The sequence below is a fragment of the Vombatus ursinus genome, unplaced genomic scaffold, assembly GCF_900497805.2.
Source record: "Vombatus ursinus unplaced genomic scaffold, bare-nosed wombat genome assembly UNPS02001419.1, whole genome shotgun sequence".
In the NCBI taxonomy this organism is placed as follows: Eukaryota; Metazoa; Chordata; class Mammalia; order Diprotodontia; family Vombatidae; genus Vombatus; species Vombatus ursinus.
The window spans coordinates 26,193,602-26,218,214 of NW_020941197.1; the positions used below are offsets into that span (position 1 = coordinate 26,193,602).

At 36.9% G+C, this 24,613-nt stretch overlaps 1 protein-coding gene across 1 annotated transcript in view; it reads right to left on the reverse strand.

Moving 5' to 3' along the window:
* LSAMP (limbic system associated membrane protein) overlaps nt 1-24,613 on the reverse strand; it is an 800,294-nt gene that overhangs the window by 48,237 nt on the left and 727,444 nt on the right. The window contains exon 4 of the mRNA XM_027867837.1: nt 13,340-13,474. Within this exon, the coding sequence (XP_027723638.1) occupies nt 13,340-13,474 (135 nt within the window). The remainder of the gene's footprint in view (nt 1-13,339; nt 13,475-24,613) is intronic.

A 24,613-nucleotide genomic window follows, 5' to 3' on the forward strand; every position in this document is an offset into this window, starting at 1 on the left:
CAACAACAACAACAACAACAACAACAACAACAACAACAACAACAACATAGACAGACAGACAGACAGAGGGATATGGATGGGACCTGTGATTTCATTGGTTCAGGGAACTCAGATTGTTACTTTACAATTTATGGTCTTAGTCACACAATCAGTGTATGTCTTTGTTAGAGAGAATACATTCTCTGTCTCTGTTTATCTCTTTCTTTGTCTCTCTGTTTCTGTCTCTGTCTCTCTCTTTTATAGGAACATTATGTTCACTTTGTGACTTTTTTTAAAATTTATTTTATTTTCAATTCTCTTTAACCTCTTCCTCTCCATTTATGTTCATTGCCCATTCATTTTCAGTCTGGGATTTCTTTGCTAAAACTGTCTTTTCTCTCATCTGAAATTTTGTAATAACCTAATTAGTATATCTGCTTGTCACTGATGTGTCTATTTTCTTGTAAACATAGCAATTTCTAATGGACAGATAAACTTTTTCCAATTTCTCTACACTAGGAAATGCCCATTTTTTAGGAGACCCACCCAACTCATTTGTCTATACTTGACAAAGCAAAATTCTGTTTGGGGAAACTGGAAAAGCAGCGTATTTTATTGAGATTAAACTTTTATCCCTTTAGTTTGGGGATAACTGAGTAATTTCTGTACAGAAATGTCCCTTTAGTTTTAGGGTTAAAGGAATCATTTCTACACATCTTAGTTTGAGATTCCAGTCTCATGATTTCAACTCCAGAGAAATTGCTCTTCAAATGTAAAATCACTAAGTCAATTTATAACTTCTATTTTTTTTTGTCTTTTTGGGTTTATCTTAACATGAATATCATTAAATTATTAACAGAAATTCTAGGTTGCAAGCATGTTTGGTCAGGTCTCTTCTGGTCATTCGTAAACATATTCCAAACAATTTTTAAAAATTCTTTAAAAAATATGAAGGGATAAGCTAGCCATTTGCGAACTGGGATTCTGTTTTAAAATGGACCCTCCTCCACAAATGATCCATGCCATGAAAACACTTCTCTAAGTGAATTATTCTGAACATGTGCTGAATAACCTCCATCTTGTTTAGTCCTGCTCAATATATTATCAATTTATAGATTATGTGTGCATAATGTGGCATAGCAGGAAAATTGTATTGGATTTCTGACATCTTGACTTCGCCACTAGCTGGCTATGTTATCTTGGTCACTTCCATCTCTCTGGACCTCAGTTTCCTCGACTGTAAAATGAAAGGGGATAAGCTGCTTGATCTCTAAGGTCTTTTCTGGCTCTAAAATTATATTATCCTATGTTAACTAAATGTGTTAGGAGTAGTATTCCTATTCAATTTGAGCATTTGTTAAGTGCCTACTTTGAGCAGAGTACTGTGCTAAGCAGTAAGAATACGAAGGCAAAAGTGACTATCAAACCCTGTCCTCAAGAATTTATATTCTACTGGGTAGATATAACATAAAATTAGCCATACCCTTAGATCTCATTCCATGATCTAAAGTCATGTAAAAACCTCTATTTTTAAAGGGTCTGACCTGGTTTTTTGAAAAGACTTGTTCCTTGACCTTACAGTGAATTTTGTTCTGCAGAGATCTGATGCTTAGATCTTCATGATGCAGCCAGTATCTATCTACTCATTCCCTTCCAGGTATTTGAAACAAAGGATCACATATTTGAACCTAGGGGTTATCCAGGCCAACTTCCTTATTTTATAGACAAAGAAATAAAGGCTAGAAAGGCCAAATGAGACACCCATTTAAATTCACACAGCTAACCATGGAAGAACCAGAATTTGAACTCAGGTCCTCCAATTCTAAATTCAGCCCTCTCCCCATGGATCACAGTAATGGTCCATTCATTTACTCAGTTCCCCTCAAAACAATGAGTCTCAGAAAACAGAACAGCAAACATTCATAAAAAAGGACAACAAACATTCACACCTCTAGACCTGAGCACAAAGCTTTCCATTATTAACATAGCTAGGCTTCTTTTGTTGAAAACCTCTCTGTTGCTTTAAAAACGAGATCTCTTCCAATGACTCTCAAATTGTGCATAGAGTTTGAGGTACAGGCATGTCTTTGTTTACAAACCTCAGGTAAACCCAGAAATGGCATCAGTTGGAGGCCAGAGTGCTGGACTTGATCCACCAAGAGAACTGAGTTTCTTTCTGCTTGGACACCTACCTCTGCAACCCTAGTCAAGTTAGATAATCTATCTCTACTCCAATTTCCCCATCACTAAAATGGAGTTAATATTTTCAGTACACAGACTACAGAGTTGTTTGCTGTAGGGAAAACACTTTGTGAAGTGCTATATAAATATGGAGATCAGGCTATAATAGCCTTTATCAAGAGGGAACTAGGCCAGCAGAAACAAGAAGGCTATTGGAGTGAGGTACTCAGGACTTCTTCCCTATTTTGTTTTGTTTTCTCTATTCAATACCCTTTTGGTTTTTATTTCTCTGGTGAGCAAGTTATAGTGCCTAATTGTTTCTGTTTTGGCCAGAAACCCTGGTGGTTTCCCCTCCCAGATTGACTTTTTTTTTGGACTCAGTGAAAGAGGCCAATTTTTGCCTCATTCCTTACCTAGCCTTAATCACTGAATGGACATTGCCTCAGTCAAACTGAGATCTCCCCATGGTTCCAGAGGAGAAAGTGAGGCTGGTGACTTTGCACAGCCCTGTCTCCCTTAAATCCAATTCACTTGCAAGTCATGACATCACCTTCCTGATGTCATGGTCCCTTTTGAGAATGAACAACAAAACAATAAACAACAAAAATAACAACAAGCAAAGCATCAAAGCTGCCTTATTAACCTCTGTCTCTGTGTCTCTCTGCCACAGGTACTGATTTGTAATATGATTTTCTCCTCTTTGCAATAATGCTTATATATCTGTATCTTTAACTGCAGTCAAAAACGATCACTTCCAGATAGATTTGCACGTTTGTTCTGAGCTAGAAATCTCCCCAAAGAGTTCCCATGCTTTTGCTATTCTTCATTAACTATTGCTTGCTCTACCTTTGGCACAAAGTTACTGGTTACTTGTGGAGGGATCAACCTACCCGAGTATCCTTTTGGCTGATTGCTCTCTAAAGATCTCTAGAGTTGCTGACTGGAAAAAAAGAGACAATGTCACCCCTAAATTCCTTCCCTGAGCAGTGTTCCTTTTGCTGTGCTCCTACTGGTATCTCATTGGTGCTTTTCACTGGTCTCAGTAATCCTTGCACTTTGGTTGCCAATGTTTAATGAATTCACACTTTGGTTCTTTGGTATTTGGCTGGAAATCCGAGTTGTCTCTCCGGTCATGGAAATGAATTGTCATAAGATTTCTTCTCCTTGCACAATCTCCCAGTTTACAAAATGAATGTAACTAACAAATTTTGATCTCTGTCTATGTATCAATGATTTGAGTGAAGTGGGGGGAGGTGGTGGTATGGGAAAATAGTTGTAGAAATGTGCAAGTATCAAATATTTTAAACTTGCCACCACCACCTTCCCTATAACATACTGGGCATTCTGTACTTCTTGTCAGTATAACTATGAAACCGCAGGTTTTCTTCTGTCCTTTTATTATAGGATTAAGGAACTCAGAGTCCAGCTGTGTAGAAAGATGCACACAAGTAAACATGTAGACACACATGTACCTGTATCTTTATTTAAATATAATATGTCAGATAAGATAGATGAATATATATATATATATACATCCATGCATGTATGCACACACAGATACATAGAGAGATACATAAATAGACATCAAGGGTGACTCCTTTCTCATGGCCCAGATAACTGTGGTCCCTGCTACCTTGTCCTAAGTTTTAGTGTACAAAAGACTAAGCTTTTTCCTCTTCCAACCTAGGAGGAATATTAGTATGTAAATAGCACTATTGGTAAATGAGAGTAAATTATTTTAAGTGTTTTTAAAGGGCGTGCTGGTATAGCAAAAGTCTTTCATTACTTTTAGTCTTTTTTTTTTTAGGTTTAGATCTGTGTTTTTATTGGTACAGGGAACTCCTGGTGAGAAAAGCTTTTCAACTAATGCAGATAAACCACTCTTCTACAATAGCCAAATCTTAGGGAGTTTGGGTGCTAATAGCTTGCCCAAGGCTCCAAAGTCAGTATGTATCAGAACCAGGATTTGAAACAAGTCCTCTATCCAATATTTCAGGCTGCCTTTCAGCATTTAGAATGAGTATTTTAAAATGTGCTTATAATGTATTCTGAGGAAGCAAAGCTAGGAAAAGTAATTAGTGAAGCATACATATTGGAGCACAGTTAAAATAAAATTTCTTTCTTAAAATGTAGTTATAACAAGAAATTTTCATTAAATGATGGTTTCAGTTCATTGTTATTCTTTCTTGTGACTTTTGGAGTAGTTCACCATTATGAGAGGACATTTCCACTTCTCATGTACTTTAAACTCCATCTGGTACCTGAAATTTTAATGAGTTATTTCTATTTCTTATGACCAATAAGATGAATTCTTCAATTAGAATGGATAGGATGCCACTATCAAAGGTTGAGAAGGCAGAATAAAATCCAGTTTAACTTCCCCATTACAAAACTAATCATATGTGAGGAGAGAGTGTTTAAATGACTCTTTCAAATTAAGTCTATAGAAGAAAAAATGCATGTTCATCTTCCTATCTGAATGGAATGAAGTCTCTCTGTAAGTGACATGTCAAGTTTGTAATGGATAATTCACTTTACTTGGTTCAGAGGAGTATATTGATTGATGGAAAGCTGAGTGTGTAGCTATTTGTCTGAATGCAATCTCCTACTAAGTATAAGCTATTTAGATGAACATAAAACACACCATAAAGTTTCATGTAGCATAATCATAGTAATAATAATGCGGCACCTAGGAATCTTACTATGCCTTTCCTCTGAAGATCTTAAAAGGCTTTCACATAGATTGTGTTCTAGTCTACTTTTTGCACTAGGAGAACATTAGTGGAGGGTGTAATTTTTTCAGTAGGGAGAGGTTGCTTTTACAATAAAGAGGAAAAATTCTTAATCTTCTTTTGCCTCTTCTCTCTTCACTACCTCTCCCCTCAATCGCTGCATTCTCTCCAAAGAAGGATCTATATTATTTCTAGAAACTTAATAAGTCTATGATTGCCAAGTACTATCCTGGCAACAGATTATGTCTATTTTCTGAGGATTCACCTGGCTAAACACAAAAGGCTCATTGTCATTAGGCTAGTAATTTTGTGATGAATCCTTTGGCCATGGAACTGCATAAAACAAAGAAAAATAGAAAATGGCCCTCAATCCTTGGTGGTCCCCATTTTGCCTTTGCACTGATGATGATAGAGTGGTGAAAAATTTGGTCAAAGGGATTTAAGAATCAAACAATTGTTAGTCTGTCTTTCAACATTAACTTAGCTATCACTATTCTAAATGTGACAGTCAAGTTCAATGACCAATGAAAGCCATACTTCCTGAAGTACTAATGATTATCAGTCTTGAAATTTCATTCTCTCCATAAGCATCACCAGAAGACAAAAGGAAGTTGCAGTTAAATGCTGCACATAGATTCTCTAAGAGTCAAATAAAAGACTTGGTAGAGTGTTGTTTATCATGCCTAAAAAAATTATTGGATATTTTGTCATCTTATGATAAACATTTGCAAAAAAAAAAAAAAAAGACCACTGGGGTGGAGCTGAGGGTGGAGTAAAAGCAGTGACTTGCTTGAGCTCCCTCCAAACATGAACAAATACCTGTAAAAAATGACTCTAAACAAATTCTAGAGCAGCAGAATCCACAAAAAGACAGAGTGAAACAAATTTCCAGCCCAAGACAACCTGGATGATTGCTAGGAAAGGTCTGTTGTTCCAGGCTGGGAGAGGAGTGCAGTTCAGCGTGGGCCCCACAAAGACAGGTCCCCAGAAAACCCCAGGCTTCAGAGGACTGAATCATGGGCAGCTGTGGCAGTTTCCAGACTTCTCAACCTACAAACACCAAAGATAACTTACAAGGTCAGTGGGAAAAGTCTGTCAGACCTGGGTGAGAGAGGAGCATGGTCCAGCCCTAGCCATAGTACAACCTTGGTGTGGTGGCAGCAGCAGCAGCAGTAGCAGTAGCTGCTGCTTCGAGAGCTCTCTGCCCACAGAGAGTGTGGGGGGGAATAAAGCAGCTGATCAGAGGGGGATGGCAGGGATCTCTTTGCTGGCACTGAGGCAGGATTCTCTTGCTTTGCCAGTGCTTGGATCTGGGTCCCAGTTCTGGGTGGTGGTCCTGGGGCAAGGAGGAGTGCTGTCATAGTGGATCTTGTGGCAATGGTAGAGAGGGAATCATCCTCACAGTTCCAAGGCAGAAAAGAGTGCTTGTGGTCACTCACAGACCAGAGTACAGGCCAGGAAAAGAGTAAACACCTCTCCTTTCATCATACCATTTTGGAAGAACTGAAAATTTACAGGTCCCTAGAAGTATCTCTGAAAACAGTTGCACAAAACCCCCAAAACTGGGGCAGCTAGGTGGCACAGTAGATAGAGTGCCAGCCTTGGAGTAAAGAGGACCTGAGTTCAAATCCAGCCTCAGACACATAACACTTACTAGCTGTGTTACTCTGGGCAACTCATTTAACCCCAATTGCCTCATGAAAAAACAAAAAACAAACAAAAAAAACAACAAACAAAAAAAAAAACCCTGAAGCTTCAGCCAGTACACCCACCACACTGGAAGCAGAGCCCTACCTTAACAAAAAGTCAAGTAATTGGCTGGAAACATGAGCAGGCAGTGGAAAAAAGAACTCAGACTATAGAATCTTACTTTGGTGACAAAGAACATCAAAACATACAACTAGAAGAAGACAACAAAGTCAAAGATCCTATATCCAAAGCCTCCAAGAAAACTATGCATTGATCTCAGATCAAATAGGGGGAGGTTGCTTTTACAGTAGAAGAGATCAAAAAAGATTTTGAAAACCAAGTAAGAGAAATAAAAGAAAAATTGAGAGGAAAAATGAGAGTGATGCAAGAAAATCATGAAAAAATGAGTCAACAGCTTGCTACTGGAGACACAAAAAATACTGGAGAAAATAACACTTTAAAAAAAGACTAACCCAAATGGCAAAAGAGGTCCAAAAGGCTAATGAGGAGAAGAATGTCTTAAAAAGCAGAATTGGTCAAATGGAAAAGGAGGTCCAAAAGCTCACTGAAAAAAATAGTTCCTTAAAAATTAGAATGGAGCAAATAGAAGCTAATGACTCAATGAGAATTCAAGAAATTATAAAACAAAACCAAAAGAACAAAAAATAGAAAATGATGTGAAATATCTCATTGGAAAAACAATTGACCTGGCAAACAGATCCAGGAGAGATAATTTAAAAATTACTGGACTACCTGAAGGCCATGATCAAAAAAAAAAAAGAGCCTAGATGTCATCTTTCAATAAATTATCAAGGAAAACTGCCCTGATATTCTAGAACCAAGAGGGTAAAATAGAAAGTGAAAGAATCTACTGATCTCCTGAAAGAGATCCCCAAAAGAAAACTCCTAGGAATATTATAGCCAAATTCCAGAGTTCCCAGGTCAGGGAGAAAATAGTGCAAGCAGAAAGAAATGAACAATTCAAGTGTTGTAGAAACACAATCAAGGTAACACAAGATTTAGCAGTTTCTACATTAAGAGATCAGAGGGCTTGGAATATGATATTCTGGAGGTCAAAGGAGCTAGGATTAAAACCAAGAATCACTTATCCAGCAAAACTGAGTATAATCTTTCAGGGGAAAAGTGGACATTCAATGAAATAGAAGACTTTCAAGTATTCTTGATGAAAAGACCAGAACTGAGCAGAAAATTTGATTTTCAAATACAAGACTCAAGAGAAGCATGAAAAAGTAAACAGGAAAGAGAAATCATAAGGGACTTATTAAAGTTGAACTGTTTACATTCCTACATGGTAAGATGATATTTGTAACTCATGAGACCTTTCTCACTATTAGGGTACTTTGAGGGAATATACATATTCATATATACATACATACATACATAGATACACACACACACACACACACATATATACATATGTACATACACACATACACAGAGGGCACAGGATGAGTTGAATATGAAGGGATGGTATCTGAAAAATAAAATTAAGAGGTGAGAGAGGAATGTACTGGGAGAAGGAGAAAGAGAGAGGTAGAATGGGGTAAATTATTTCATATAAAGAGGTAAGAAAAAGCTTTTACAGTGGAGGGGAAGAGGAAGGAGGTGAGATGGAATGAGTGAATCTCACTCTCATTGCATTTGACTTAAGGAGGGAATAACATACACACCCAGTTGGGTATGGAAATCTATCTTACCCTATAGGAAAACAGAGGGAAGGGGATAAGGGGGGGATGATAAAAGAGATGGCAGATTGGGGGAGGGGGTAATCAGAAGCAAACACTTTTGAGAAGGGACATGATAGAAGCAGAGAATACAATAAACAGGGACCCAGATAGGACGGAGGGAAATACAGTTAGTCTTTCACAACATGACTATTATGGAAGTGTTTTGTTTGACTACATAGGTATAATCTACATCAAATTGCTTGTCTTCTCAGTGAGGTGGGTGGGAAGGGAGGGAGAGAATTTGGAACTCAAAGTTTTAAAAATAAATGTTAAAAATTGTTTTTACATGCAACTGGGAAATAAGATATTCAGGCAATGGGGTATAGAAATCTATTCTGCCCTACAGGAAAAAAAGAAGGGGAAGGGGATAAGGGGGAGATGATAGAAGGGAAGGCAGATTGAGAGAAGGGACATTGAGAATGCATGCTGTTGAGGTGGAGGAAGGGGAAAGATGGGGAGAAAACTTGGAACTCAAAATCTTGTGGAAGTGAATGTTGAAAACTAAAAAATAAATAAATAAATAAATAAAATTTTAAAAAAGAAATGATGAGTTCCATGATTTTAGAAAAACATGGAAAGACTTGCACAAAATAATAATGAGTGAAATGAGCAGAACCAAGAGAACATTGCATAGAGTAACAGCAATATTGTTTTAAGACTTTGAGCAAATAAGTTATTTTGACCATTATAAATACCCAAATTAACTATAAAGGATATCTATATATCTATATGATTTACAGAATAAAACAAGCATTTCCATAACATAGAATAGAAAAACCAAGATGATTGTACATAAAACTGCAAATCTATTATGTAAAACTTCCCACCCCTTTTAAATATATAATAAAGTTATCTTGTAAATAAATAAAAAAAGACCACCATGAAAATAACTGTAGTATGTACAGTAGCATCTGGTACAGGCTTAATTAGACCATCTGGACTAAAGTGGAATCAACTTTGATTCTTGGTGACTTTGATGAAAATTTGGTATAGGTAAAGATAGTGAAAACTGTTTTGGAAAGCATAGTTCAGGAGTAAAGAAGTAGAAGGTCAAAATACTTGTGAACTACAAATAAACTTAATGTCTATATATCTGAATATTTTCTTCATGAAAGAATGGGAAGGTGCAGGGAGGGCATAGCAAGTGTTAAATAGCATTGCTTAAGAATGAAATTGATTAACAGGGAGAAAACAAGTGATTATTGATGTGGTAGTCATTCTTGAATTAGCTATATGTGTACAGTCAGATAATAGGTTTATTAGATAAAATATTAAAATTAATACAAAACTAGAAGAAAGATTAAAATGAAAATGAAGACATTGCATACAATTAAAAGAAGCCAAACCTGACTGATTACATGAAATTATTGACACTGAAAAATGAACAATGGATTGAATAAAGGTCATTTGCTTAAATTTATAACAATTACCTAGAAATTTAAGCAAATTTAAGCAATCCTCATAATGAGGATACCAAAAGAGACTAAAAATGGCCACAATAAGCATTTAACCTATTTGCCATTTGGAGAGAGCTGGCAGTCAAGAGGAACACTGATTTGTAAAATCTCACAGAGGAGAACTGTGGAAGATCATAAGCAGTATTGCTTCATAAACCCATAAGAAGGAATATAAGGAAAAACAACTTAAAGAAAGTTAAGCAAGAGACTCCAAAGGAAAGTCATCAGATAGGAATTTAAGAATTGAACTAAAAAGAGGACAATAAACAGATGGAAGATGAAGATCTACAGGAATTTTTACAGCAAACTCTTTTTTCACCACCAAAGACTGTGGAGCCACTATGTGTGGACTCTTAACATCCATCTTAGTCCTGACTATGTTTACAGAAGTGAAAATGGCACTGAAGAAAGAAGATAGTTAAAGGGTTGGATTCTATCAAATATATACAGATGATTTCTATGTTAGAGGTGACCCAGTTTTCAGGACACTGGGGAATTGATTCTCAAGACATTTGAAGAAAACATAAGAAAAAGACTTCAGACCTTTCTTGGATGATATGAGGATCAAATGAGATAATATCTATAAAGTGCTTTGCAAACACTAAAGTGCTATGTAAATGCTAGCTATCATCATCATCATCATCATCATCATCATCATTTCCCCTAGAAAGATAGTGTTGTTATTAAGTCAATAAGTAACTGCCTCAGTGCCCCTCAGTCTGGTGTTATGAACCATCATTACTTTTCTCTTCTTTCTCTGACACTTATTGGATGATCTACCTAACTGTACCTATGGGTCCATTTGATCATTCCTTGGAAGATAAGCAACTGCTTCTCCAACAGAATGCTCTTTTTCAGAAAGTGCTTTAAAATTGTTTCTTAGCTCCAAGTTTTCAGTACCCCCACTTTCTTCTCTTCCTACTTTATGTATGAAATCCCATTTTTACCCCAACTTCAGACAGGTCAGAGTTCATCCCTTTTCGGGTCCTTTTTCTCTTGGTTTGCGCACTGAAGCCTTTCTTCCAATGAATTGCTTTCTGCACAAGAACTTAATTCTCTAATGTTCTTCAGTTCCTAAAAAACCAAACCTGGCATCTATGTATGTATTCTACAACCATTCAAATCAGTCAAGGTGAGTAGTACAGTCGCAACAACTTACTGATGAGTTGATTTGTTAAAACTTTTCAACCAATTGCTATAGTGTCACATAAACCCAGTCTGAGAATGTAATATTTTGGAAGAAAGATGATTCTTAAGGGAATTAGTGTCTCATTGTACTTTCTAAATTTTGTTCAGGATTGAAATCAAATTTAGAAGTTGCTTTGAGATAGCACAGTATACTTGTGAAATATTTCTTAGTTGTGATAGTAAATACCAGAGGTCTTCTGGGGCTCTCTTAAGAGATTTATGGACAAATAGGTGAAAGGAATTTCATGGAAGTTTGTAGCTTTGTTTCTACTCTCTTGTGATTCACTTGTCATTAAAAAAGCTCCAATTTTCATAAAACCCTTTCCTTGAAAATTGGTTGTCATTTGGCCATTTTAAGCTGTACTTTGGGGACAGTCAAGAAGGAGTAATGTCAGGCTAATTGCACTAATAATATGGCCTAGTCTGATAGCTTTGATCTTAGGAACAATCTGCAATCCACACCACTTTTACACAATGGAAGCATAAATATTTTCCATATACTCCATGGTTGAGCTCTATGCAATCTAATTAAGATGAAGGTCAATTAATAGAAAATGAAATCTTAATTCCAAAAGCCAGGAAAGAGGTAGATGATTTTGGTGAGCTTGCATGCACATTAAAGAAGTGAACTAACCTAATCATAAAGTTATATAAACACTCAGACAAAATGCCTTTCATCCGAAAAAGCCCCAAAGCATTTTATGGTATGGAAATTTTTAATTTGTTTCTGAAACTATAAATGTCTGTCTGTCTACCCCCTCTTTCCTTTTGCCTATCTTTTTCCTTTCTCTTCTCTCTCTCTTTTCCCTTTCTTCTCTCTATTGGAGAATAATAATAATGACATTTCATAAGAGTCAAGAGTACTACCAAAAAAGAGACTTTTAAGGTACCTCAAGTGTCATCAAATATAGCCCCTCTTTCCTAAAACATCAGCTCCTTGAACTTATAAGACAGGTGCCGATTCTGTTTTGCAGCATCTATCATGAAGGAGATTTCACAACCTCCTTCAGGGGCTGTCCCCCAAACTCCAGACAAGTGTAATGGCATGGCGAATATAACAAAGCAAAAAGTAATCTAGCTAGAGTGGAAATCCACTTTCATACACTTCAGAATAGGAATTCAGTGATTGTACAAAAGGGCAGGCCTGGGCAGCTAGATTATCCTGTCACTAAGTAAAAATTTGTGATAGAGATATCTGAGTAGAAAGATGCTTCTTTTTGTACAGTGTAAGTGAATTTAAAAAAAAATGCTTTGCTGGGTGACATATCACAGGGTTCCATTCCTCTTCCTCTTTCACTCATTCTTATTTTCTATTCTTATTTTTTTTAAATTACTAAACCTTTCATTATAGAGGTTCAAAGTACTTTTATTTATTTACCTACTAATGCATATTAGTGAACCTTCTTTGCTAACACAGTTTTTAGACATCCTGATGAAATGAACACTAATATTAAATTATCAAACAACCCCAACCTCCCATGATGCAAGTGATAATTAGTGGTATATGAACAAAGAAAGTTAAAGGACTTAGTCAAAATCTCACAGTCATTCAATCATGTAGCAGTAACCTAGTTTCATATTTTAACCTTATTCCCCTATATACTTAATAACTGATTGAAAAATGTATTATTATCAAAATAAAATTAATTATACATTATCCTTCTTTGGAGAGAGATATAGCCTCTGAAAATCATAAGAATTAGGGACATCTGAGTTTCCAGGTTTGTTTTGTCCATGTTTATAACTATCTGATCTGTATGCTGAACCACTAAAAAAATTATGGCAGGCCAATACGTAATTATATTTATTTTATTCTCTGTATAATGTAGTTAAACTATTTATGTGTGTATGTATGTGTACATGTGTGCACATAGTATATATGTGTATACATATATACACATATACACATTACATATACATATACATATACATATCATACTTCTGGAGATCTCAAGGAGCAGGGGGAGGGAAGAGGTTACCTGAGATTGAAATGCTCATGAGTCATTTTGTAAATTCTAGTTTTTACTAGTTATTCTTGCTAACTAGATGTTAAACTCAGTTGTATCTAGCTGCTGAAGTAATACACCTTTACATTTTGACACCCAGGGACAAAGCTCTAATCAACCCTGGTTGTGGCTCTTAAAAAATTATCTCTTCATGATTATCTTGGCAGAGGTATTCTATCTGATCTAAGGGCCACATTTTACCATTGGGAAATCTGAATGTACCCAGGGCTGCTCTGATCAGAATAGAATTTTTGTTTAACATGAAATGCCCTTGGCCACTGTTATCTGGAACCTTTAGAAACTGCTTCCGCAAATCTCTGTGCTAATTGCATCTATGATTCCTACAATGACATACTCACAGTTCACAGTGACCTTGACTTGTTTGACATCTGCTGAGGAAACCTCATTGGCAGCTTTGCATTCATATTTGCCTGACTGCTCCCTTGTGATGCCAAGGATCTCCAGGTACTCTTCTTCTCCTTCAAATTCTCTTCCTAAAAAACAAATAGATCAATATCATATTTATACCAGCAAAAAAGGCATACAGAGTATAAATATATATAATATATATGCATGTGTATGTATGTGTATACATACACACACATACATATACATACACATACACAATACACACACACACACACACACACACACACATATATATAAATATATATATATACACATACATATAGCAGACCACATTCACAGCTGGCATGAATCTCACATTGTCCTTCTAAGAAACAATTCTAGTAAATTTCTAGTAAATTCTAGTAAAATTCAAGCTCATTGAGACTAGCTACTATTTCCTTGTTGGTTCTGTGCTTAGGATCATGCCTTGTGAATAGTAAGTAACAGATATTTGTTGATTTGAAGTGAATTTCACCGAATCCCATGTGAATATATGTACTCATCAAAGCCATACTCCCTATTTCCTCTTTCATACCACTGCACATATACTCTATTCACATAACTTCCATAAAATTCTGCTCATAAGACACACTTTTGAAACTGCCACTGACTCTGCTGCTCAATATTAAACTACGTCATCAGTCAATTAAAAAACCATTTCTTATTAAACACCTCTCATGATGTTCAAGGCACTGAACTATTGGTTTAGGGGATATGAAGATTAAAAATGGAAGTTTCTGTCTTCCAGGATTTTACACTTCATCGGGGAAATTGCAGTTTTAAGACGCATACAAATAAGTATGATGTGAAGAAAATGGAGGAGAGAGAAAGGACAATAACAACTAGGCAAACAGGGTAGGTTGGATGAAGCAGGTAGTATCTGAGCTGGTTTTTGAAGACAGAGATTACAAGAAGCAGATTCCAAGCACGGGACATGATATGTGCTAATACATAGTTAGGATATGAAGTATGGACTTCAGGAACATCTCCGAGTCCAGTTTGGTTAGAATGTAGAGTTTCAGATGGGAAGTAGCATGGGGTAAAACTGGAAAGTACTTAGCACAGTGCCTGCCACACAATAGGTACTTAATAAATGCGTGTTGACTTCACTTGACTAATCTTGACTTGGATAGTTAGGTAGGAAACTGTGGAGGGCCTTGAATGCTTTAAATGAATTTGTATTTGATCCCATTGATAAGGGGGAGCCACAGAAATTTTTTGAGCAGAGAAGTAATGTGGTCAGACCTTTACCTTAAAAAGGTTATTTTGGCTACTATGTGGAAAGGGGAAGGGAAAGACTGGAAGCACTAATTACAGTTTTACAATAATTGGCTATAGCAATAGTCTAGGCAAGATATGATGAAGGCCTGGGCTAAGCTGGTGGCTCTTTAGGTGGAGAGTAGGAGGCAGAAGCAAGAAATGTTGTGGTGGTAAATGCATAGTGAGGGAGAAGCAGGAGTCAAAGGCAGCAAACCTGGATGACTCAGTGGTCACGGTGGTAAAATCCAGATTCATTTCACATCTCTGATCAAGTTAAAGGGCAGGATGTTAATGGGAATGCAACAGATTAAAGGTCCCAAGGGGTGAGCTACTCATGGCTTATCTAGTGATAAGTGGTAACTAGAAACATAAAATCTTAAAACTTTTAAGACTGGACAAATTGATCTTCTCTAAGGAATGAGTCTTCTCCCTCCTTTTTTCTGGCTGTAGTGTCCTTTACAAAAGGTAGAACTGATTGATTAATTGACTCCTTAAGAGGGTAGAAGGAGGGAACTCTATATATGAACCATGCCAAAGGAACAGATAGCAAATATGCACTTCACCAAAAGTCTGGTATTCTAGAATAGAGGGATAAATTTTCTTGGAAAGTTGGAAGAAGGGTGAGGTAGGGTAAGGAGCTTAACCCTGCTACAGAATCAAAATTATATCTGATATATATGTAATATGTGATAATCATAAACTGAATGCCAATAATCAGTGGCTATTTTCATATATTACAATATGTTTTCCTTTCTGAGACATTCCCTGATGGTTGCATACACAGAGTTGTTAGCCAACAAAGAAGCATATGCTGTGCCTAGTATGCAGGCCAAGTCCATTAACTAGATTAACCAGGACACTCAAAATGAGCAAAGCCAGAACCTAGCATATCATAGACTAGGGTCAGGGAATACTGAACACCATAAAATCTTTTTTTGTCTTTTGTTAAGACTGCCTCTTAAGCAGACTTCATTTTAAATTCTTTTGCATTATAAACATTTGCAATGCACAAATAGAAACATCTCAGTATTAAAAAAAAGAAAGGATTATATATAAAATTGTTAACTTATATATATATATATATTTATGGTCTTTAAAATGTATCTATATCTTTAATAGTTTAAAATTGAAGGAAGATTTTGGGAAACCATGTACCTGTACGCGTATGTGTAGATCTGTTTCTTTATAAGAAATATGTACAGTTAAGCAAAAATAAATCAATATGTTGATCATATATTAGCTCATCAACTTCCAAGGATTAATTACCTGAAGACTGATACTAATGACTCTCAAATCTACCTATACTGCCTGAAACTTTCTTCCACTGTCCAATCTTCCATCTCAAACTTTGCTCACCAATGGGCTCACTATATCAGTGTTGGACTTAGTGTAGACACCAACTCACAAGATCCTCTAGTCTCAGCCTTTCCCAATAGGAAGGATTGGAGGCATGCACACACCACTCTATCTCTATCCAAGATTTATCTTAAGCAGCTATCTTAAACTGCCCGTTTCTTCATTTTCCAAAATCTCCAAGATTCATCACATTATTACTCCCAGACTGACTGACTACTTTGTATACATTAATGTTAGAGAAATCTTCGATTGCATGTTCTCTGCTAATATGTTTTACTACTGTGCCTACCCTAACAACATTAATATGCCTAAAGCCTCACATTTATACTTAATCACATTCTTTGGCATCCTCTATCAATCCACAGTGATTTTGGGCAAAATGCCTTATTGTGACCTGAGTTCCAAACAGCAGGAAATTAAGTTATGAAGATCAGACTCAATTTCAACAATCCCATCCCAAAGGTAGTGTCAGCACTAGCTGAAGCACATAAACCCTTCTTGGACCAGGAGGCTTGAAAAGAAGATCACTCCCAGAAGTCCTTGAGAAAGCATAAACTGGCTGCTCAAGCTGTAGTCTAATTCTGTTGAATTTTCCAACCTTCCTAAGACTTAAGTAATTGGTTGATTTTCTCTGAAACTTTGTTCCTTTGTTGTTTTTCTTCTACTATATAATTTACTCCTGGAGAAACAGCATGACTTGAATTCAGTGGGTTTTCCTATTGTGTACTTTCCTTAATATTTCTTGCCTGACTTCCCCTCCCCAGCATTTTTTATATATTATCTGGTTAGTCCATGACACAAATTCTCAACATGAATCCTCCTCACTACAAGACAAAATTAGTAGGACCTAGTAAACCTGTTGGGCCTGAAGTTTCTTCTCACAAATTTAATTTCCTGGAGTACTAGACCATTTGTTGGTAGGCAGACAAATATCCCTATAAGAGGATACTCCTCTACTCAGAGGCACAGAATACTAAGGATTCTGTGGTTACAGTCTGGGCCTAGATATACTTTTTGACTTCCAAAAATATATGGTAGGGCCCTGCAAAGTTATTGTTTCTATAAAATATGTAGAAATATTAATATTGTGCAAATTTACTACATTTCATAACTTCCACCTGAAGAACTATAGTTTTGTTTGTTTGTTTTCATTTCAGGCTATTGAGCAAACAAAGCTAATCCCTAATGACAATATTCAGCATCTCAGTTAGGTGCCACCTTGGTTTTTCCAACATGAAAAGCAGCATATTATTATCATGAGTGGTAGAAATGAATTCAGGAAGATCTGAGTTCAAATTCTACCTATGACACTTAGTATCTCTGTGACCAAATTGCTTAATTTGCCTGAGCTGCTGACAGTGATAGTAGACCTGAAGCTGGAGAAACAGAATTTTGTTTCCAGTTCTTTGTTTCCTCCTCGAGTCTTCCATACCACACCATCTTTTCTATGTTCCCACTCAGTTAAGGACCTTGCCTCCTACTTTGGTAAGTGTCCTTTGCCTTGAGCTTATTCAGTTCCCCTTCTCTGTATTACCACCCTCCATTCTCTCCTCCTTTATTCCAGCATCTGATAAAAAGGTGACCCTGGGGCAGCTAGGTAGCACAGTGGATAGAGCACTGGCCCTGGATTCAGGAGGACCCAAGTTTAAATTCAGCCTCAGACACATAACACTTACTAGCTGTGTGACCCTGGGCAAGTCACTTAACCCCATTGTCTAACCCCCCCCAAAAAAAAATCATGAGAAGTGACCCTTCTCCTCACTAAGACTAATCCTTCTTCACAAACCCTGTATCTCATTTCTTCCCACCTTCTTTAGCAGATTGCCCCCACAATCATTTCCTCCCCTCTAATCAGTTCCTCCTCTGCTGTTCACAGACACTCAAGTTTCCACTATCTCTAAACAATTCTCACAAGGCCCTACCATCCTCCTAAGCCATCATCCTATATTTCTTCTCTTTTTCAAAGAGAATCTAAAACAAAAAGCTATCTATATGCATTGCCTTCACTTATTCTCTTCTCACTTGCTTCCTAATTCTTTGTAATTTGGATTACAACCTCACCATTCACTTTATGGCTCTCTTCAAAGTTTCCAATTTAATTCATAATTGCCAAATCTAATGGCATTTTCTCACTCCTCCCCCTTCTTGACCTCTTTGCCTCATTTGACACTGTTGACCACCCATTCCTCCTACATACTTTCTTTTCTTTGTTTTATGACAGTATTTTCTCTTGGGTCTCTCCTTACCTGTCTGACCACTCTAGACTTGTTCACACTCATATCACATCTCTCTAACTCTGGGTATTTCCCAAGGATCTGTCCCGCATCCTTATATTTCTATGCCCTCTCACTTGGTGACCTAACCCACTTCCACAGGTTTATCATCACTATGAAAATGACCCATAGAACTAAACTAACCCTGGCAATTTTTTTCTTGGAGGCAACTGGGGTTGAAGTGACTTGCCCAAGGTCACACATCTAGTAAGTATCTGAGGCTGGATTTGAATTCTGATCCTCCTGACTCTAGGGTGGGTGCTCTATCCACTCTATGACCTAGCTGCCCTGCTAGGTTCCCTCTCCTCTCCTCTCCTTCTGTATCAGGGGCTATATATTAGCCACTTCCAACTAGATGTCCCAGAAGCTTCTCAAACTGGACATGTCTAAAATGGAACATACTATCTTTCTTCTCAAACCTATCCTTCATCTGAACTTCTCTATTTTTGTCAAAGATACCATGAACTTTCCAGTGACCAAGATCTGCCACTTCTAAAATCTTTGGCTCCTCACGGTCCCTCACACCTGTATCAAATAAATTACTAGACCTTATTGGCCTAACTCCACAAAATGTTCTCTTTTGTTCTGTTCTCTTTTTCTCTACTTATTTGCTTAACACCCCACTTCAGAGCCTCATAATTGTTTCTATAAAATATGTAGAAATACTAATATTGTGCAAATTTACTGCATTTTATAACTTCCACCTGAAGAACTATAGTTTTGTTTGTTTATTTGTTTGTTTTCATTTCAGACTATTGAGCAAACAAAGCTAATCCTTAATGACAATATTCTGGACTATTTCAATAGCCTTCCAATTGGTCCTGACTCTTTTATCTTCATTTCAACTTATCTTTCACGCAGATGCTAAAGTGATTTTACTAAACTTTAGCTGGGAGCTTATCATTCTTTTAACAATTAAGCTTCAATCTTGTGTCTGGGATCAAATATAGCCTCCTCTGTTTATCATTTGAAGCCCTTCACAACCTGGCCCTAACCTTCCATTCCAACATGGTTCTACCTTACTCCCCTTCCTGAAATTTACAGTTTAGGCTGATTGGCCTTCTTGCTGTTCCTCACACATGTCACTCCAAGTCACATCTTTGTGTCTTTGCACTAGCTATCTTCCACTCCTGAAATGTATTCCCTACTCATATTCACCTCTTAGAATTCCTTGTTTCCTTCAAAATTCAGTTCAAACACTACCTTCTTCATGACTCATTTCTTTATCCCTACTCCCATGCCCTGGGCAATTCACTTAACACTCTTTGCCTCAGTTTCGTCATCTGTACAATGAGCTGGAGAAGGAAATGGAAAACCACTTCAGTATCTCTGCCAAGAAAATCCCCAAGGTGGTCATGAAGAGTCAGACACAACTGAAATAACCCAATAGCAACTTCCATTCCCGACTAAATTACCTTGAATTCAATATGTAAATATTTTAAAGGATCATAGATTTAAAGATAACTTAGAGACTATTTGGTCAATACTTCTCTTTGTTTTATAGAGAAGGAAACTGGGGCAAAGAGGTAAGTGTTAAATGTAGGTTATGAACCTGTGTTTTTTACCTCCAAATGCATTGCTAAATCACAGATCCTCCAACTCTAGGTCTCTAATCCTATATTCCTTTGGCCTCTTTATTCCTCAGTTATCTCAATCTGTAAAATGAGAGTGTTGGATTCTGAAGTGTCTTCCAACTTGAAATATATGGTTCTCTGTCTATACATTCATAAATTTATAGCTAGAAAGACCCTTAGAGACAATTAAAAACAACTTTAATTTTATAGATGATGAAACTGAGGCCCAATGAAGTTAAGTTACTTGATCGTGGTTATACAGCTAGCTATTGAGTGTCTAAGGCAGGATTTGAACTCTATTCTTTCCTGATTCCAAGCCCAGAACTGCTGTGACCACAAAATCTAGTTGCCTATAGTTGTGAGGCATATAGTTATAGATAGCCATTATCTACCTAATTTTAGAAGTTCATAGGATAATCAGTTTAGAGCTACATAGTACCACAAAAGTCATCTGGTCCAGCCCTCTCATTTTATAGATGATGAAAGTTAGGCCCATCACTGAACAGGTCCTTGACAAATTGATATCTTTTCCTATTGCAAATCTTTCTCTTCCATTCTTATAACCCATTTTGATGATTAGTTCTCAACTCATCAATTCTATGACCATGTCTAGCCTCTTTCCTTGATAAAAACTCAATGAATTTTCTCTAGTTTACAAGGGTTTGAGGCTCCTTCTACTGCTCAAAAAACTATTTTTTATTTTAGGAGCAATGTGGCCCTACGCCTGCCCCCCTCCCCCAGTTTCTAGTTACAAAATTATAGCTTCTGATTCTAGTTTCTGCCCACTTCAAACTGTTTATTAGAAATATAAGTTCAACATTTTGCATTTTGAATAATTCAACCTATTTCTACTTCCTTACAGACCTTGTTCTTCATTCTGTTTATTTTGTGAACTGACGTTTAGTTTAAATCTCCCCTTCTCAATGTTATTTCATATTTCCTGTTAATATCTCACTATTGAGCTAAATAACTCCTCATCCTCCCTAGTGTATGTACCTTTCAAATTTTTACATATAATTAGCATATCCTCCTTTTTGTCACTATTTACTTAAACTGCACATCTTAGTTCTTTTAATATTTCCTCACACATCAGGTAGAAGGCTCTCAGGTCAAGAGTGAGAATAAAGAAGCCTCTTCATTTATCTGTTATGTGGAATCAAGTCAGCCAAGAATAACTGGAAAGAAGGGGATGGGAACTCATGATTGCTGGTGCACAGTACAGATTTGAGTATTGTTTTTTATGAGGCAATTGGGGTTAAGTGACTTGCCCAGAATCACACAGGTAGGCAGTGTCAAGTGTCTGAGACAAGATTTGAACTCAGGTTCTCCTGACTCTAGGGCTACTGCTGTATCCACTGTGCCACATAGCTGCTCAGATGACCAAAGGAACAAGGCTATAAAACACCACAGGATAATACATATATTGGGAAGGTACATTAGCAACATAGAAGCAACTTCCACAACCAAGTGGACTATGATTTTAAGCGTTAGCAAAGTTATTGGAACCTTAGGAGGTAGGTTTTCTAATTAGCAGAATTATAATTTTCTAAGGGCTCTGATATAAATTCTCTGCATTTCCCTTAAACTATAAATAAACATATGTACTTGGGCCTTGTGAACCTGTGTGCTTGTTAGGGGAATTGGTTCCTATTGCTGCTGCTTGCTGTACCCTTGAGGGGAAAGTATGTCAGATAGTGAAGTTTCCAGATTGTTTGGATGGGGGCAACCTGTCAGAGAAATGAGAAGTTTGTCTCAGTGTTTTCAGACCCTTCTTATTAAGAGAAAGCCTGTGATAACTGGTTGTATGTACATTAGCCAGTTTTAGGATATTTATTTATATGCCCTTTTTTAACATATTGATTTATCCTGCCCTCCCATCCCATACATATTATATGCATATATACAAATGTCTGTGTACACTCACACATACGTAGTCATTTTCAAGGCACCCTATAAACCTCACTGGTTTTCTTTTTCATGAATATGTGTTGAGGAAAGTAGTGATACTTGAACAGAAGCAAGCTATCAAACTGTACCTTTAAAAAAATGGTTGAAAAAAGGATTACAAATCAATAATGCCATTTGAAGTTTTCTATAGTAACTTCAAATGCTGAAACCAAGTTTCTGTTCTTACATCACTTTTCATGCTGTTGTTTTTTTCCTAAGGATATGTTCACAGACTCCTCTTTTCCCTCCTCCCCAACACTGTACAATATATTCAGCAGCAACAATCAAATAAAGAAATAAAAGCAAAGAAGGTTGTGAATAGTGTTCTATTTGTATTTCCAGCTGTGATACCTCTTCCCCTCAAATCCTTTGAAGTTTCTGTTTTCTCAGCTTCCCCACCTTGCTCAGAGTTCCTTCCTTGTCATGCAACTATACTATCCCATGGTTGAAAGAACTTGTTATCACCAAATGAGATGGGTGAAGGGTGGTAAATGGTGTATGATTAAAAGGGTGATGTGGCCATATTGGCATTGAGACCAATCACAGTGGGAAACCAGGGAGAGAAATTAAAGAAATATTTAAAGAGATACAGGCTGAAGGATAACGGTAAAATGAGGAAGGGTTAATATTAGGGGAATTAATGAGATTAGTTCTTGAAATTCAGGATATTAAACAAAGAAGAGTTCTTTATGCTAGAGAGTAAACTTCTGAGAGAGGGAGGAAGTGAGGGGAAGAGAATGGAGCAAGGGATGCAGGGAGGGAGGGGGAGGGGGGAGAGAGAGAAAGAGAGAGAGAGAGAGGCTTCATGGAAGTAATCACTGTTTAAAAAGCAAAGCACAAGAGGGAGTGTATGGTATAAGTTGGCTTCATGCCTTCTGTAGACCCAGGGGTTGTAGTCAGTAGCCAAAAACTGGGGGAAAACACAATGGTAAAGAAGATTTAAAACTGGCTCTGGTTCTATGAAAGAAAATGAGCCAAGTGATGAGGAATACCCTGGCATTATTTTCCTGGCATCTACAGAAACCAAATTCATTATGGTTTGCATTTTCATTTTTACATACAGTCAGCTGGTTGCTGTAATTTGAGGCTGTAGACTCCATTTAGGTTTGCTTTTCTGCCTCTGGGCCATGGCATTTTAAAATTTAATTTTCCTTCACAATTCATTCCTCCCCAACTTGGTTAGCTTTCTTAGAGTTCTGTTTGTCCTTCACAATTCTGAATGTAAAGTCAAATTTTCGGGATAGGCTATTCCTCATGGTCCCTTACATGTATTCCCCCCCCCAATAGAATGTGAATTCCTTAATGGAACTTTTGTTCATTTATTTGTTTTGTCTCTTTATGCCCAGCCCCTTAATAAATGCTTGTTGGATATGATTGGATTAGATTGGATCAGCAACACAATAATTAAGAACAACAAGAGGAAACAATTGAAGAGTCAACCTCCTGAAAAAGCCTGAGTGGTTAGAGAGAAGCTGCCATTGGATAAGCTTTCAAAGATAAGAGTCTTTTCATGGGCTGATAAGTCAAGGCTTTAACATCACTGTAGAAATCAGATGGGCTCTAGAATCTGAGCATAGGATGAAAAAGTTGAAAATGAGATAAATAACAGCCATGATTAAGATATACTCTAAATGGTAGTTATCAGTTGCTACTGTTCAATCACTATAGCTAAATAAGAAAGGGAGAATGTTTGAGATATTTGGTTGAACCACTCACCCAGGCAATTAAAAATATCCATTGATCACTCAGAACCTAGGGTTACTCAGGATGGGGTAAAACAGTAAATAAAATAAAATAAAATAAAATAAAAAAATTAAACAACCAAAATCAACCAAACAAAAACCAGATTTAGAGCTCTTGTAGGTAGGGTACTGGACTTGCAATTAGAAGGATTTCGGCTCAAATCCCACCTCAAACACTTACTAGCTGTGTTTTACCTGTGTAACCTAAGACAAGTCATTTAACTTCTCCTTCAGTTTCCTCCTATGAAAAATAAGGATAATAACAGTATCTACCTCACAGTGTTGTAAGAATAAAGTGAGAGAAAATTTGTAAAGTTCGTAATCCAGAAAACATTATATAAATGCTAGTTATTATTTTGTAGATAGTATTAACCTCTCTGTGTTTCAGTTTCCTCATCTACAAAATGAAGGGATTAGACTTGCTGGCCTCTAAGCTCATCTCCAGTTCTAAATTTTTGATACTATTAATTCACAATTGAATTGGTGAAAGAGTACTATCACATATGAAAATACTAAAGTAGTAGCATATTGGTAAGAGGAAATTATGTTCCAGACCGAAAACATAAATGCTGAGGCATCAGCAAAATATAGACACAATGAGAAACATAAAAAGTTTTGACTTAGGATTTGAAGACACTGGGGGACACAGTGATAGAGAGGATGAGGGAGAAGAATGGGAGACTAAGTCATCCTAAGGTAAGACTTCAATGAAATTTGTTTAGAACACAGGCTTCCTATTTAAGAGTAAGCTTAAAAGAAGCTTGTAACACGGCAGGAGGACATTTGGGAGAGGGCTTCAGAAAAGTTGTTGTGGTGTAGAGAAGAGGATGCCTTCTCTCTTAGTTCTTTCCTATTTTTCTGGCTTTGCTTGCTTTGCATATATTTCTTTGCATATAGATTATATAATCCCCCACCAGATTATAAACTCCTTGAGGGCAGAGCCTCTCTTTTGGTTCTTTTTAGGTCCCTAGCACTTAGCACAGTGTCTAACACATAGCAGGTACTTAATAAATGATTGTTGATTGATTGATGTCCCTTCTAGTTCTAAAGACGAAGAATGGATCCAGATGGCA